Source organism: Anolis sagrei, chromosome 1 (genome assembly GCF_037176765.1).
Source record: "Anolis sagrei isolate rAnoSag1 chromosome 1, rAnoSag1.mat, whole genome shotgun sequence".
Lineage (NCBI taxonomy): Eukaryota > Metazoa > Chordata > Lepidosauria > Squamata > Dactyloidae > Anolis > Anolis sagrei.
The window spans coordinates 8351494-8367452 of record NC_090021.1 but is presented as its reverse complement, the minus strand read 5'-3'; the positions used below and the strand labels follow the sequence as shown (position 1 = coordinate 8367452).

At 43.8% G+C, this 15959-nt stretch overlaps 1 protein-coding gene across 2 annotated transcripts in view; it reads left to right on the top strand.

The window, feature by feature from the left end:
* Positions 1-15959, top strand: part of KIF13B (kinesin family member 13B) — a 268692-nt gene that overhangs the window by 161797 nt on the left and 90936 nt on the right. For both annotated transcript variants that reach the window (XM_067462696.1, XM_060754661.2), the window contains exons 14-18: positions 485-615; positions 2556-2642; positions 11561-11751; positions 11988-12198; positions 14503-14665. In XM_067462696.1, the coding sequence (XP_067318797.1) occupies positions 485-615; positions 2556-2642; positions 11561-11751; positions 11988-12198; positions 14503-14665 (783 nt within the window). The remainder of the gene's footprint in view (positions 1-484; positions 616-2555; positions 2643-11560; positions 11752-11987; positions 12199-14502; positions 14666-15959) is intronic.

Genomic DNA, 15959 nt, shown 5'->3' with positions numbered 1-15959 from the left:
TGTGCAGTCATGCCAGCCACATGAACTTGGAGGTTGATGACGGAGGACCATTGCTTCAGTGTTAGTGGTCTTTGCTTCTTCCAGCACGCTGACATTTGTCTGCTTGTCTTCCCAAGAGATTTGCAGGATTTTTCAGAGGCAGCGCTGATGGAATCATTCCAGGAGTGGCATGTGACGTCTGTAGACAGTCCACGTCTCGCAGGGTTGGGAGGACAATCGCTTTATAAACAAGCACCTTGGTATCCCTATGGATGTCCCGGTCCTCAAACACTCTCTGCTTCATTCGGAAAAAAGCTGCACTCGCAGAGCTCAGGCAGTGTTTTATTTCATTGTCAATGTTGACTTTTGGGGAGAGGTGGCTGTCAAGGTAGCAGAAATGGTCAACATATTGGGCTAGACATCAGGTTATCGACATCTTCCTATGCTGAAAACATGGACAGTGAAGTTCTGCTGCCTTTTAATGTAGGTTTTGAATCTTTTACAGAATCACACTTTGATCGGGTGCGATAACTCCCAAGACATCCAGCTTTGTGGGCTGGGCATCCTTCCCGAACACTGCATAATAGACATCACCTTGGATGGCCAAGTCATGTTGACACCTCAGAAGAATGCAAGGTAAGGGCTTGTTGTGATACTGGATGGGATATAAACATTATTAGTAGACATTGAGTCCCAGGGCTTTTGATGGAGCCAAACGAATCAATGCTTCTTTTGGTTATCCTCTTTCTTTGCATATCATGTGAAGGCATGACTCACTTGAAAAGACAATAGAGCTTGCTAAGTTAGAAAGTAATGGGAAACAAGGAGTACTGCATTCCAGGTAGATGGACTCAACCAGGAGATCTGCAAGATCTGAGCAGGAGTGTTGGCAAGAGGGTGTCTAGGCAGTCTCTCGTTCATAGGGTCACCATTCATCAAAGTCAACTTGCCAGAAGTGAACAACAAAAGATCAATTTCAAGCATAGTAAACCTATGCGCAGACTACAGACCAAGATCCATAGCCATTTTTAACTATCTGAAGGTATGTCCTATAGTCAAAGTGGTAGTCCATAGACTGGTCCTAGTTATTGGCTACCTGTCATAGGAGAGTTTTGAAGGGAGGGAGGAAGAGCAAGCAAGCTCCATATCAGATAACTTCAGATTCACAGACATAGGCAGCTTGTTTTCTGCAGGTTCAGAAACTAGAGCACAAGCCAGTGGACTCAAAGAAGGAGCCTCTACCACACTCCGAGGCAGAGTTCCACTCCTGAACAGCTCCCACAGTCAGGAAATTCTTCCTCATGTTCAGATGGAATCTCCTCTCTTGTAGTTTGAAGCCGTTGTTCTGTGTCCTAGTCTCCAGGGCAGCAGAAAACAAGTTCGCTCCCTCCTCCCTGTGGCTTCCTCTCACATATTTATACATGGCTATCATGTCTCCTCTCAGCCTTCTCTTCTTCAGGCTAAACATGCCCAGCTCTTTAAGCCACCCCTCGTAGGGTTTGTTCTCCAACCCTTGATCATTTTAGTTGCCCTCCTCTGGGCACTTTCCAGCTTGTCAATATCTCTCCTCAATTGTGGCGCCCAGAATTGGACACAATATTCCAGGTGTGGTCTAACCAAGGCGGAATAGAGCATGGGTAGCATGACTTCCCTAGATCTAGACACTATGCTCCTCTAGATGCAGGCCAAAATCCCATTGGCTTTTTTTGCCGCCACATCACATTGTTGGCTCATGTTTAACTTGTCCACAAGGACTCCAAGATCTTTTTCACACATACTGCTCTCGAGCCAGGCATTGTCCCCCATTCTGTATCTTTGCATTTCGTTTTTCCTGCCTAAGTGGAGTATCTTGCATTTGTCCCTGTTGAACTTCATTTTGTTAGTTTTGGCCAATCATCTCTCTAATCTGTCAAGATCGTTTTGAATTCTGCTCCTGTCCTCTGGAGTATTGGCTATCCCTTCCAACTGAATACCCAAGTGCTTCTGTAAAAGAACTGAAGCACGTGTGAGACGCCTACAGGGTTTTGGCCATTGTGCCAAAAGTGTGGGTTTTCTAGTCTTTGAATGTGGATGGGTTCAAACGAGAGAATAAAGGAAGGAAAAGAAAGGGAGAGAGAAAGAGAGAAAGAAAGAAAAGTGCTGTGTGTGGGTCTCCCTCCCCCGTCCAGCGACAATGGACACAGCTAGGGTTGAGTTTAGCTCTCAGACTACAGAAAATGAGATGCCATTAGCAAAGCCCATGTGGGCCGTTGTTCAGAGAGAACAGGGAACCAACTTGGAGGAGTTAGAAATTGAAGATGAGATTCTTTCCCTGGAAGGAGACAGAGAAGGGAGGAAAGTAAGATCTGAGAGCTATCAACGAAGAGAGTTTCCAAAGGAAACTGTGATGGCATCACCAAAGAATGGAAGGAGGAGATCTTCAGCTGGGCTCACCAGTCTCTCCTGACACACAGAAAGTGGATCCAGATCTCTTATCCCTGCACACTCTGTCCTTTGAAACAACCACTTTGGAGTCGAGGGATGTTTGAAACCTTGAGTGAGAAATTATTGCAGCTCCTTCTCTTTCTCCATCGCAGGACATTCGTAAACGGTACAGCGGTTGCAAGCCCTACACAGCTCCATCATGGGGACAGAATACTCTGGGGGAACAATCACTTTTTCAGGTAAGCTACAGGGTTTTGTCTTTTTTGTGTCCTCTTATTTACATATATATATTAGATACAAGGTTTGGCAGAAGACATGGGCCTCTTGCTTTGCGGGGAATACTCCATGACTGCCTTGCAGTAGACAACTGTTGTATATACAATGTTTTGAGCACTATTGTTGACACTGATATTTTTGCGTGATCACGTTTGTGCATAAAATATTGCATTTTATTTATTTTGTGTCAAGAGCATTGCATACATAAGTATAAAAATAGATAAAAAATAGAAGGCGCACAAGCAGCTGAATAAGTTTTGACCAGAACCGGGCAACAGCAATCGCATTGTCTGTAGCTTTAAGCAATTCTTTCTCTGTACATGAGGCAGGACATTGTGGACAAGCATACAGATGCTGAGTTGTTTGTTCTGCTCCACTGTTGCACAAGGTGGAGGATTCTTCTAGGTAGTTACATTTTAACAACAACAACAAGGACAACAATACAAACCAGTAAAAGTGGTCCCAAGCAGTCATGCCGGCCACATGACCTTGGAGGTGTCTATGGACAACGCCGGCTCTTCGGCTTAGAAATGGAGATGAGCACCACACCCCAGAGTCAGACATGACTGGACTTAATGTCAGGGGACAACCTTTACCTTTTAAAGGTGGTCCCAGTGGTGATTGGCACACTGAGTGCATTGCCTAAAGACCTCGGCCTTCACTTAAACACAATCAGCGCTGACAAAATTACCATCTGCCAGCTGCAGAAGACCACCTTCTGCACGCATTATTCGCCGAAACATCACACAGTGATGTGATCCAATTCAACAGCCAGCAGAGTGTCTGCTGTGGACTCATCTTGTTGTGTTTCTAATAATAATAATAATAATAATAATAATAATAATAATAATAATAAACACTTTATTTATATTCCACCCTTCTCATCCTGAAGGGGACTCAGGGCGGATCACAAGTACACATAAACGGCAAACATTCAATGCCGTTTGTATAGACAGTACACAGACAGAACAGAAGGAAGTGTTATTTCGATGCCATGGACGGTTGGGCTCGAGCCCACAAGGGGTGCTTCACTCCATCCTTTATGACGAAGAGCCATCAGGACTTCCTCATTCCAGCATTTTCTGTTTTTCTTTTTCTTTATGGCGTTGTAAAACACCTCCCTCATTTTAGTGGTATCTAATTTCTCTAATTACAGCTAAAGCTGTTTTCAAACTGCTTAGGTAAACAGCGAGCAGGGCTGACGGTCGGCCGCTCATGCCAACCCGGGGCTTCAAACTTGCAACCTTTCAGTTGATAGATGTTATAGTTGCTGATTATTTACAAACTGTGCTAAACTTAAGAAAAAACCTACAGAATCTATCTTGTTTGTAAACTGGGAACTGCCTGTATATGCTTAAGAGGAGGAATGAATTTGCAAAGACTTGGACAGGGATGTGGATGAGAAGATCTCTTCTTTAGAGGGAAACTGCTCTGATGTGATGTAGCTTTTGGAAACCATCGGGGTTTTCTTGGCCAGATTCTGTTGTCTACACAACAATCATTCGACCCCCAAAGGGGTCGCGACCCACAAGTTGAGAACCGCTGGCACATTCCCAGTAGTGACATTTTATTCCTACTAGTCTCCCAGATATTCTTTTCAAGTTGCAATGCAGAATTAGATAGAAACATATAAAACACATTTCCCTGTTGATTCCTTTGCACTAGGAACTTGGTTTAACAAAGACGTAAAGCAATCTATTGATATGCTATGTCTGAATGTTGAGACCTTAGAGTTGCATCTTAGAGCTTGCAGACTCTAATCACTCTCTTAGGCGTCATTCAGTTCCTTTTACATTCCAAATCAAAGTTATATATCCAGCTCAAGGGAAATAAAATAATGGTTGTGTTTTCCTGTGTGAGACATATAATCTTTAGATCTGTTTCATATCCTTGGCTTAATTAGAGCTCACTCAAGAGGTGTCTGGGTTGGAAGATCATAAGTGTCATGACCTTCTGCTAGTTAATAATGAGACATCGTGCTTCAGGAAGTGGTTCTGTAAACACTAAACACTAAAATGAACAAAAGTTGCCCGAGAGCAAGTTGGCACATGGGCAGAAGTTCCTTCTAGCATCTCTTCTCTTCTGGAAATCAGATTCAGAAAGATCATAACACGAGACTTAACTCACCACTGAGTTTCCTTATGGGATTTATTCGTGAATTATTTTATTAAAGGACATTGGACCTATATTGTATTTGAATGAATTTTAAATGGTTTTGGTTCTCATTCTCTATCTATCTATCTCTATCTGTGTATATATAAATAAGTGTGTGTGTGTGTGTGTGTGTGTGTGTGTAGAGAGAGTGTGTGTTCCCTCGCCGCTTCATAGTTCGCTTTGTGCGGACTCGCATTTTCACGGGTTTTTTACGTATTTTTTTAATAAATATGAATTTACTAGGCATCCCCTGCCACGCGTTGCTGTGGCCCGCATGGGGGTTCTGTGTGGGACGTTTGGCCCAATTCCATCGTTGGTGGGGTTCAGAATGCTCTGTGATTGTAGGTGAACTATAAGTCTCAGCAACTACAACTCCCAAATGTCAAGATTCTATTTTCCCTATGAGTCCTTCAGTGCAAATGTCAGTTTATCCATATCTTTAATTTCAATAATTTTGTTTATCCATTCTTCCTTAGTGGCTACTGCTCTCTGTTTCCACTTTTTTGCCAAAACTATTCTTGCTGTGGTGATGCAATAATTAAACAAAATATCATCATTCTGGTCAAGTTCCATCTCTTCATCTATTATCCCCAATAGAAAATATTCCGGTTTCATCTGAATTTTTATTTCTAAAATCTTCTCACATTCTTGTATCATTTTCCAAAACGTACTAACCACTGGGCAGGTCCACCACGCATGATAGAAAGTTCCTGTTTGTGATTCGCATTTCCAGCATTTGTTTCTGACATTGCCATACATTATACCTAGTTTTTGTGGCGTCATATACCACCTATAAAAATTTTTAAATCAATTTTCTTGTAAGTCCTTCAAATAGGTGTATTTAATCTTTTTTGTTGGAGCCCCCGGTGGCGCAGTGGGTTAAATCCCTGTGCTGGCAGGACTGAAGACCGACAGGTCACAGGTTCGAATCCGGGGAGAGGCGGATGAGCTCCCTCTATCAGCTCCAGCTCCTCATGCGGGGACATGAGAGAAGCCTCCCACAAGGATGATAAAAACATCAAATCATCTGGGCGTCCCCTGGGCAATGTCCTTGCAGACAGCCAATTCTCTCACAACAGGAGCGACTTGCAGTTTCTCAGGTCGCTCCTGACACGACAAAAAAAAATCTTTTTTGTCCAAATTTGTTCCCATTTTTTATATTTTATCTGTCTGCCGATGTTCTTTGCCCATTTAATCATGCACTCTTTTATTACTTCTGTCTCAATAGCCCACTCCAATAACTTATTGTAAATTATTGTTATATATATATATTTCTTTTTTCTCAGAATTTGATCCCATATGTCTTCTTTTCCCAATTCGTCCAGTGGTCATACATACATGTGTGTGTGTGTGTGGGTATATACATCTGTGTGTTTATAGATACACATATTTATTTATGCATTTTATTTCTCATATTTGTATCCCGTCCTTCTCACCCCCGAAGGGGGACTCAAGGCGGCTTCACAACAGGCATTCCTTCAATGGCAACAACAGTAATAAATAATAAAAGCAATTAAATTTTTTAATGCTTTAACATTACTAAAACATTGTTTGAATCACTCAGGTTTGAAATCATAGTCTAGGTAAGTCCGTTGTCTTTCACACCAATTGGGTCTCATTCTTAATTGCTGCCTCTACGTACACAGGCATGCACACAATACACACACAGGTACTGAAGTTTTTGTTTGATTTTACTCACTTGTGTGCTGCCTTGATTTCCTTTATTAGCAAAAGTATAAGACAATAACAACTTTGTTGAACTATATGGCAGCTGCACAAAGCAACAATCATACCATTGTGGAGGTTTCCTTCGGTTTAGTGGAACACTAGTAATTAGTCTCTCTAGCCTTTTGCCCCCCAGGTGTTTTGGTGAACAATCCCTGCATTCTCTTCCCATTGGTCATTCTGGGTTGGGCTGATGGGAGTTGCAGGTCAGAATGCTTGGAAGGTCAAAGGCTGTCCACTGTATGACTTGGGAAGGGAACTATGTCTTGGGGGTTGCATACAGACTCATGGCTCCTTTTTGCACCTCCAAAGGTCCCTTCAGTGCCCCACATCCAGCTCTCTAAACCTCTACCATTTAAAAAATGATACAATTCTCAAGTTCAAGTTTGTTTATTTGTTTATTTATTTCATACTAGCCGTCCCCTGCCACACGTTGCTGTGGCCTACATGGAGGTTCTGTGTGGGAGGTTTGGCCCAATTCTATCATTGATGGGGTTCAGAATGCTCTGTGATTGCAGGTGAACTATAATTCCCAGCAACTACAACTCCCAAATGTCAGGATTCTATTTTCCCCAAACTCCACCAGTGTTCATATTTGGGCACATTGAGTATTTGTGTAGAGTTTGGTCCAGACCCATCATTGTTTGAGTCCACAGTGATCTCTGGATGTAGGCGAACTACAACTCCAAAACCAAAGGACACTGCCCACCAAACCCTTCCAGTATTTTCTGTTGGTCATGGGAGAACTGTGTGCCAAGTTTGGTCCAATTCCATCATTGGTGGGGTTCAGAATGCTCTTTGATTGTAGGCGAACTATAATTCCCAGCAACTACAACTCCCAAATGTCAGGATTCTATTTTCCCCAAACTCCACCAGTGTTCACATTTGGCCACGTATTTTCTGTTGGTCATGGGAGAACTGTGTGCCAAGTTTGGTCCAATTCTATCGTTGGTGGGGTTCAGAATGCTCTGTGATTTCAGGTGAACTATAAATCCCAGCAACTACAACTCCCAAATGTCAGGATTCTATTTTCCCCAAACTCCACCAGTGTTCACTTTTGGACATATTGAGTATTTGTGTAGAGTTTGGTCCAGGCCCATCATTGTTTGAGTCCACAGTGATCTCTGGATGTAGGTGAACTACAGCTCCAAAACCAAAGGACACTGCCCACGAAAGCCTTCCAGTATTTTCTGTTGGTTCTGTGTGCCAAGTTTGGTTCAATTCCATCATTGCTGGGGTTTAGAATACTCATTGATTGTAGGTGAACTATAAATCCCAGCAACTACAACTCCCAAATGACAAAATCATTTTTTTGAGTGAAGGACATACATTGTGTTGTTAGGTGTCTTGTGTCCAAATTTGGTGTCAATTCATCCAATGGCTTTTGAGTTCTGCTAATCCAGTGGTTCTCAACCTTCCTAATGCCGTGACCCCTTAATACAGTCCCTCATGTGGTGGTGACCCCCAACCATAATATTGTTTTCATTGCTACTTCGTAACAGTCATTTTACTACTGTTATAAATCATAATGTAAATATCTGATACGCAGGATACATTTTCATTCACTGGACCAAACTGGGCACAAATACCCAATACACCCAAATGTGAATGCTAGTGGGGTTGGGGGAGGATTGATTTTGTAATTTGGGAGTTGTAGATGCTGGGATTTATAGTTTGCTTATAATCAAAGAGCATTCTGAACTCTACCAACGATGGATTTGAACCAAACTTGGCTCCCATGACCAATGGAAAACACTGGAAGGGTTTGATGGGCATTGACCTTGAGTTTGGAAGTTGTAGTTCACCTATATCCAGAGAGCACTGTGGACTCATGCAATGGTGGATCTGGACCAAACTTGGCACAAATACTCAATATGCCCAAATGTGAACACTGGCGGAGTCTGGGGAAAATAGATCTTGACATTTGAGCTGATAGAGGGAGTAGTAGTTGCTGGAATTCATAGTTCATTACAATCAAAGAACATTCTGAACTCCATCAACGATAGAATTGGCTCAAACTTCCCACATGGAATCCCCATGACCATGAGAAAATACTGTGTTTTCTTATGGTCTTTGGCGACCCCTCTGACACCCCCTCGCGACCCCCTCAGGGGTTCCAACCCCCAGGTTGAGAAACACTGTGCTAATCTCACAAACGAACATTACATTTTTATTTATATAGATATTTATATCCCACCCTTCTCCCCGCAAATTTCCTTTTCCTATTGCTGCTGGCCTCTAATCGAATGTCTGGCCCCAGAGCCAGGTCTTCAGTTGTCTTCTAAAGGACAGGAGGGAGGTGGCCAGCCTGATATCCTTAGGAAGAGAGTTCCACAGACGGGGGGCCACTGCCAAGAAGGCCCTGTCTCTTGTCCCCACCAACCGCGTTTGCGAGAGTGGTGGGATGGAGAGCAGGGCCTCTCCTGATGCTCTTAAGCTTCGTGATGGTTCATAGCAGGAGATACGTTCGGACAGGTAATCTGGGCCAGAACTGTTCAGGACTTTAAAGGTTAAAACCATCACTTTGAATTGTGCCCGGAAGCTAATCGGCAGCCAGTGGAGCTGGTGCAACAAAGGAGTGGAATACTCCCTGTACGCAGCTCCAGATAACAACCTGGCCGTCAACCGCTGGACTAATTGGAGCTTCTGAGAAGTTTTCAAATGCAGCCCCATGTAGAGAGCGTTGCAGTAGTCTATTTGGGATATAACCAGAGCGTGGACCACCGTGGCCAAGTCAAGTTTCAAGTCAAGTTTCAGCCTTCATGTCATTTCCAACTTATGGTGACCCCAATCATGCCAAGAAGACCATGAGGTCTTCATGATTTGTTCAGAGGGAGTTTGCAATTGCTTTTCTCCGAGTGTCAAACAGTGCATTTTTATGGCCGAGTAGGTTTTAAAATCCTGTTCTCTAGAGTCATACTCCAACATTCATACCATTGCGCCTGCTTGGTTCTCTTATTTGCACCCATTCCCCCCATATTCTCAGAAACCTGCATCTCAATATGTATCTTTTCTATTTGTTTCATCCCACAAAGTCCAAATACTAACAAGATATGATATGATATCACTTCCACTTGCCATTTTGGCTTAAACATCTATATAAATAAAAATGTAATGTTTGTATTGTCGAAGGTTTTCATGACTGGAATCACTGGTTGGTGTAGGTTTTTCGGGCTGTATGGCCATGTTCTAGGAGCATTCTCTCCTGACGTTTCGCCTGCATCTATGGCAGGCATCCTCAGAGGTTGTGCGGTCTCTGAAGATGCTTGCCATAGAAGCAGGCGAAACGTCAGTAGAGAATGCTACTAGAACATGACCATATAGCCCAAAAAACCTACAACAACCCAATTTAATGTTTGTTTGTGGGATTAACATAACTCAAAAACCACTGGATGAACTGACACCAAATTTGGACACAATACACCTATCATGCCAATTTTATTTTGTCGTGTCAGGAGCGACTTGAGAAACTGTAAGTCGCTTCTGGTGTGAGAGAATTGGCCGTCTGCAAGGACGTTGCCCAGGGGACACACAGATGATTTGATGTTTTTATCATACTTGTGGGAGGCTTCTCTCATCCCGCATGAGGAGCTGGAGCTGATAGAGGGAGCTCATCCGCCTCTCCCCGGATTTGAACCTGCGACCTGTCGGTCTTCAGTCCTGCTGGCACTGGGGTTTAACCCTCTGCGCCACCGGGGGTCAATCATGCCAATGTGTGACCATCACTCATAAAAACACTGAAAAACACAGTGGAAGAAACTTAAAAATCCAAAAAACCAAAAAGACGCTACAGCGCATGCGCAAAAAGACTCCCCGGCAAACAAAACACACAATAGCATATCCACACTGTCTTCCAGACTACAGCTCCCAGCATCCCCTAGACCAGGCCCTTTAGGAGAGGAGGGTGATCCAAATGCACTGCTTCCAAGATGCAAGCTTTCTTCTTCTTGGATTTCTTTGAGAGCATCCCAGTTCCTATTCCTGGACTGCAACTCCCAGCAATCCTCCAGATAGATAGATTAGATAGAGATAAGTAGGTAGGTAGATCGATCAGGAGAACTGCTGGGAGTTGCAGTCCAAGAATAGGTAGAGAAGGAAGAAAGGAGAGAAAGAAAAGGGGGGGAAGGGAGGAGGAAGAGAAGGAAGGAAGGAGAGAAGGAAAGAAAAAGGGGGAAGGAAGGAAGGAAAGAGAGGGAGGAAGAAAAGGACTGCAACTCCCAGCAATCCTCCAGATAGATTAGATAGAGATAAGTAGGTAGGTAGATCAATCAGGAGAACTGCTGGGAGTTGCAGTCCAAGAATAGGTAGAGAAGGAAGAACAGGGAGAAAGAGGAAGGGAAAGAAAAGGGGGGAAGAAAGGAAGAGGAAGAAAAGGAAGGAAGGAGAGAAGGAAAGAAAAAGGAGGAAGGAAGGAAGGAAGGAAGGAGGAAGAAAAGAACTGCAACTCCCAGCAATCCTCCAGAGAGATAGATTAGATAGAGATAAGTAGGTAGGTAAATCGATCAGGAGAACTGCTGGGAGTTGCAGTCCAAGAATAGGTAGAGAAGGTAGAACAGGGAGAAAGAGGAAGGGAAGGAAGAAGGAGGGGAAGGAAGGGAGGAGGAAGAGAAGGAAGGAAGGAGAGAAGGAAAGCAAGAAAGGAAAGAAAGAAGAGAAAGAAAGAAGGAAAGAAAGAGGGAGGAAAGGTTGGCCACAGCAACGCATGGCGCGTACAGCTAGTGGTCAATAAAGATGGGAGAGATGTTGGAGATCATAATGGAAATATCTCCCAGACCTTCACACCATTGTTCACCCCTACTATTTGGGGGTTATACCTCATAGACCACGTCAGTCTGTCTCCATCTGTACCATGCTTAGTAACATGCAATGTTCTGCTAGAATTGGTAAGCCATTTATCTCCCCAGGACAGTCGGATGATGACACTTAATTTTCACGACTAGTTTGTCGATTAATCAAAAGTCAACATGCCAATTTGCCTTAACGTTTCCATTCCCTCTTCCAGGCTGAATTTGCCAAAAAAGAAGAAGAAGGTAGAAACGGAGGACGAAGACAAAGACAGCTCAATGAAAGGAAGCAACAGCTCCGAGCAGCTGGATCTCGATGGCGACAGCTCCAGCGAAGTATCCAGCGAGATTAGCTTCAGCTATGAATATGCTCAGATGGAGGTGACCATGAAAGCGCTGGGTGGCAATGGTAAGAAGACGAAGCAGGTCTTGTTTTGGCACATTTTTAAACACACAAAAAAACCAATTTCTCTAAGAAATGAATTTTCTGCAAAGAAAGTCTTGCTGTGCGAAAATGGGCCAAAACTGTTCGACTCTCATTCCAACAGAGCAGAACATTTTTTTAATTATTATTTCTTACTTTTGAAGGAAGAAAATAATTTAAAGTTACACCTTGTTTTTTCTTCTTCTATGTCTGCTGCCTAGATCCTATGCAGTCCATTTTGCAAAGTCTGGAACAGCAGCACGAAGAGGAGAAGCGGTCCGCCTTGGAGCGGCAAAGGCTGATGTACGAACACGAGTTGGAGCAGCTCCGAAGGCGCCTCTTTCCGGAAAAGCAGTACTACCGGGCCACGGATAGGTTCTCTTTCCACTCTCCCAGCGCTCAGCAGCGGCTGCGACAATGGTCCGAAGAGAGGTGTGTGACGGGAATGTTCAGCAGGGCTCAGAACCAGCGGGTTTCTCCTCTTTAGTCCACTCTCCACATTTGTGAGGTTGACGTTTGAGGATTTGATTGCACTATGTAACACGATTTTTGTTCCTGGGTTAGAAATGTCAATTCCTAATTGGTTCAATCATAAAAACATGGGAAAAGTTTGTGAAACTACAAAAACTTTGGTTTTGTGTGACACCCTGCTATAGCACATTTTGCTATAGTTTTCCAATGAATATCTCATAGAGTTTGATCCAAAACAACATAGAATCAAAGAGTTGGAGGAGACCTGTACGACTTGTTTCCCAATTTGGAGTTGGATGTCCTCAAATCCCTCATCCACTCCGTCTTGCTGAGGTTGAAGATGACTTTCTTTTTGTGAGAAGACCGAGGCAAAGAAGGTATTTAGTAGTTCTGCCTTTTCCCTATCCCCTGTCAGCATTGCCCCATCTTCTCCTCGAAGAGGCCCTATTGCCTCCTTGTTTTTCCTTTTTCTACTGACATAAGAAAAGAATCCCTTTTTATTGTTTTTAATGTCCCCGGCAAGCCTGAGCTCGTTTTGTGCTTTAGCCTTGCGGACCTTTTCCCTACAGCTGTTGGCTATTTGTTTGAATTCTTCTTTGGTGATTTCTCCCTTTTTCCACTTCTTGTGCATGTCTCTTTTGTGTCTCAGCACAGTTAGAAGTTCTTTGGACATCCATTCTGGCTTCTTTGCACTTGTTCTATTTTTTCTTTTTGTTGGCACGGTTTGCAACTGCGCCTTGAGTATTTCACTCTTGAGAAACTCCCATCCATCCGTAACTCCCTTGTCTTTTAGTATCTGTGTCCACGGAATGCTGCTCAGTGTTTCCTTCATTTTTTGGAAATCAGCTCTCCTAAAGTCCAAAATGCGGGTTTGATTTGTCTTAGTTTCAGCCTTTCTTTGTACCTCAAATTGCAGGAGCACATGGTCACTTGCTCCTAAGGATCCTACCACTTCAACCACATCGATCAGGTCCTCCACATTTGTTAGGATGAGATCAAGAGTAGCCAATCCCCTTGTTGCCTCTTCTACCTTCTGGACGATGAAATTGTCTGCAAGGCAAGCGAGGAATTTGTTGGACTTTGTACTCTTGGCCGAGTTTGTTTTCCAGCAGATATCGGATAGTTGAAATCGCCCATGACTACTACATCTCTTTTCTGTGCCTGTTTGGTCAACTGTTGGCAGAAGACTTCATCAAGTTCTTCCTCCTGGCTTGGAGGTCTGTAGTAGACTCCTACAACAAGATCTTTTTGAGTCCCAGTTCCCTTGATTCTTATCCAGATGCTTTCAAGCTGGTTTCCCGGATTGTTGTCATGCATTTCTTCTGCAGCATAAGAGTTTTTGACATATAAGGCTGCTCCGCCTCCTCTCCCCTTTGTTCGGTTTCTGTGAAAGAGGTTATTTTGTGGCAGCCACAAAAACAAAATTACATAGTGTTATTCATTGTTTTGATTTAAAATGTCACTAGGAATCTCCCAACTTTCCCAACTTTCTTAATGCCGCAGCCCCTTAATACAGTTCCTTGTATTGTGGTGACCCCCAACCATAATATTATTTTCGTTGCTACTTCAGAACTGTAATTTTGCTACTGTTACGAATCATAATGTAAATATCTGATAAGCAGGATGCATTTTAATTCACTGGAGTTGAAGTGCAGAACACCTTGAGGGCCCAAGTTGGCCCACACCTGCTGTATAGCTATGAGGACTTTGTAAACAGGGAGTTGGTTTTCAGCTTAGCTCTTTCCAGCCTCAAATTGCACAATGAATCTTAACGAGGTCACGGATATAAGTGAACACTTTTGTGCCTCTGGGTAGATGTTAACGTTTGGCCACAATGACTCCAAAACCCATCAGGCTGTGGGCAGAGACCCAGCTGATGGCAGACCAACAATCTTGTTATTGTGGATAGGAAGCAGAGGTGGATGAAGACAAGCCCACGCAGTACATGACTGACAGCTGTACCATTGTTTGGCAAGCTGGTGGCGAAAAAACTAGGAACAGCGTGGCACCAAATGGTGCCAAGTCACTTCTGTCCCTGGCGAGGCCATGAATAGTTCCCTTGAACTCTCTGTTAGAGGATTCAATCCACATAACATTGTGTAGCGTTGCTATGGCTCTCACACCCTCCAGCACAGTCAGCATTGCAAAACACACACACACAATTTCTAGATTCCCCCACCAACGCAAAACAAATCTTTACTGGGAAGTCCTCTCTTGCGAATCCTCTGCACTGAAATTCCTTTCCTTTCTCTGCCCCCAAAATAGAGAAGAAATGCTGAGCTACAGCCTGAGGAAGCTGAGAGAGCAGATCATGAAGGCCAACCTATACACACGGGAAGCCAGTTTCATAGCAGAAGAGATGGACAAGCGGACAGAATACAAGGTCACCCTGCAGATCCCGGCCTCGAGCCTTAACGCAAACCGAAAGGTGAGGCACCTGGACTTACTCAGTTCTATTTGTTGTCTGTTGTGAGAAGTAGAAATCTAGGCTAATATTCCTGGCTTTTCCCAAAATGATCATTTTAACTGATAATTGCATGCAGATGTGGGATTCGTAGAAGTTTGGTAGTTAAGAGTTTGGTAGTTGGAGCTTTTGCACAAATAAAACTTGTGCGCCAGTTGCGCCCGTACCTTGGGAAGTCAGATCTGGCCACAGTGGTCCACGCTCTTGTTACATCCCGAATAGATTACTGCAACGCACTCTACGTGGGGTTGCCTTTGAAGACTGTTCGGAAACGTCAATTAGTCCAGCGGGCGGCAGCTAGATTCCTCACCAGAGCATCATACGGGGAGCATGCCACCCCCCTGCTATGTCAGCTCCACTGGCTGCCGATCCAGTTCAAGCACAATTCAAAGTGCTGGTTTTGACCTACAAAACCCTATATGGTTCCGGCCCAGCGTATCTGTCCGAACGGATCTCCTTCTATGTCCCGCCTCGGAGTTTAAGATCTTCTGGGGGGGGGGGCACTTCTCTCGACCCCACCTCTATCACAAGTGAGATTGGTGGGGACGAGGAGCAGGGCCTTCTTGGCGGTGGCCCCTCACCTGTGGAACTCACTCCCCAGGGAAATTAGGTCATCGACATCCCTCCTCTTCTTTAGAAGGAAATTAAAAACATGGATTTGGGACCAGGCCTTTGGGTAATCTGGCAGATAGATAAGGGACAAGTGACGACTAGAATTGATGGATTGGACAATGTGGAATTTGAATTTACGGCCTATGAGCTGGTAAACGTTGAGCACTAGATTGTTTTTAGGGATTGTGATGTATAATGCATTGTTTTAATTGTTTTAATTACTGCTTATATGTTTTATTTTTTACCTTGTTGTTGTGCCGGCATCAAATTGTGCCTTTTTGTAAACCGCCCTGAGTCCCCCCTCGAGGGTTGAGAAGGGTGGGGTAGAAGTGCGAGAAATAATAAATAATAATAATTAAGGTTCAACAGTGAGGTAGCTAGATGTTCTGACATTACTAAGGTAGAGTTGTGTTGGATATAATATTCATGCTCTCCATGAAAGGGAGTCTCAAACATCTGAGATTGATTCAACATGGTTCCTGTAATCGTACATCCATTCCAAGATCTCCTAGTTCAGTGGTTATCAACCTGGGGTCTCCAGATGTTTTTGGCCTACAACTCCCAGAAATCTCAGCCAGTTTACCAGCTGTTAGGATTTCTGGGAGTTGAAGGCCAAAAACATCTGGGGACCCCAGGTTGAGAACCA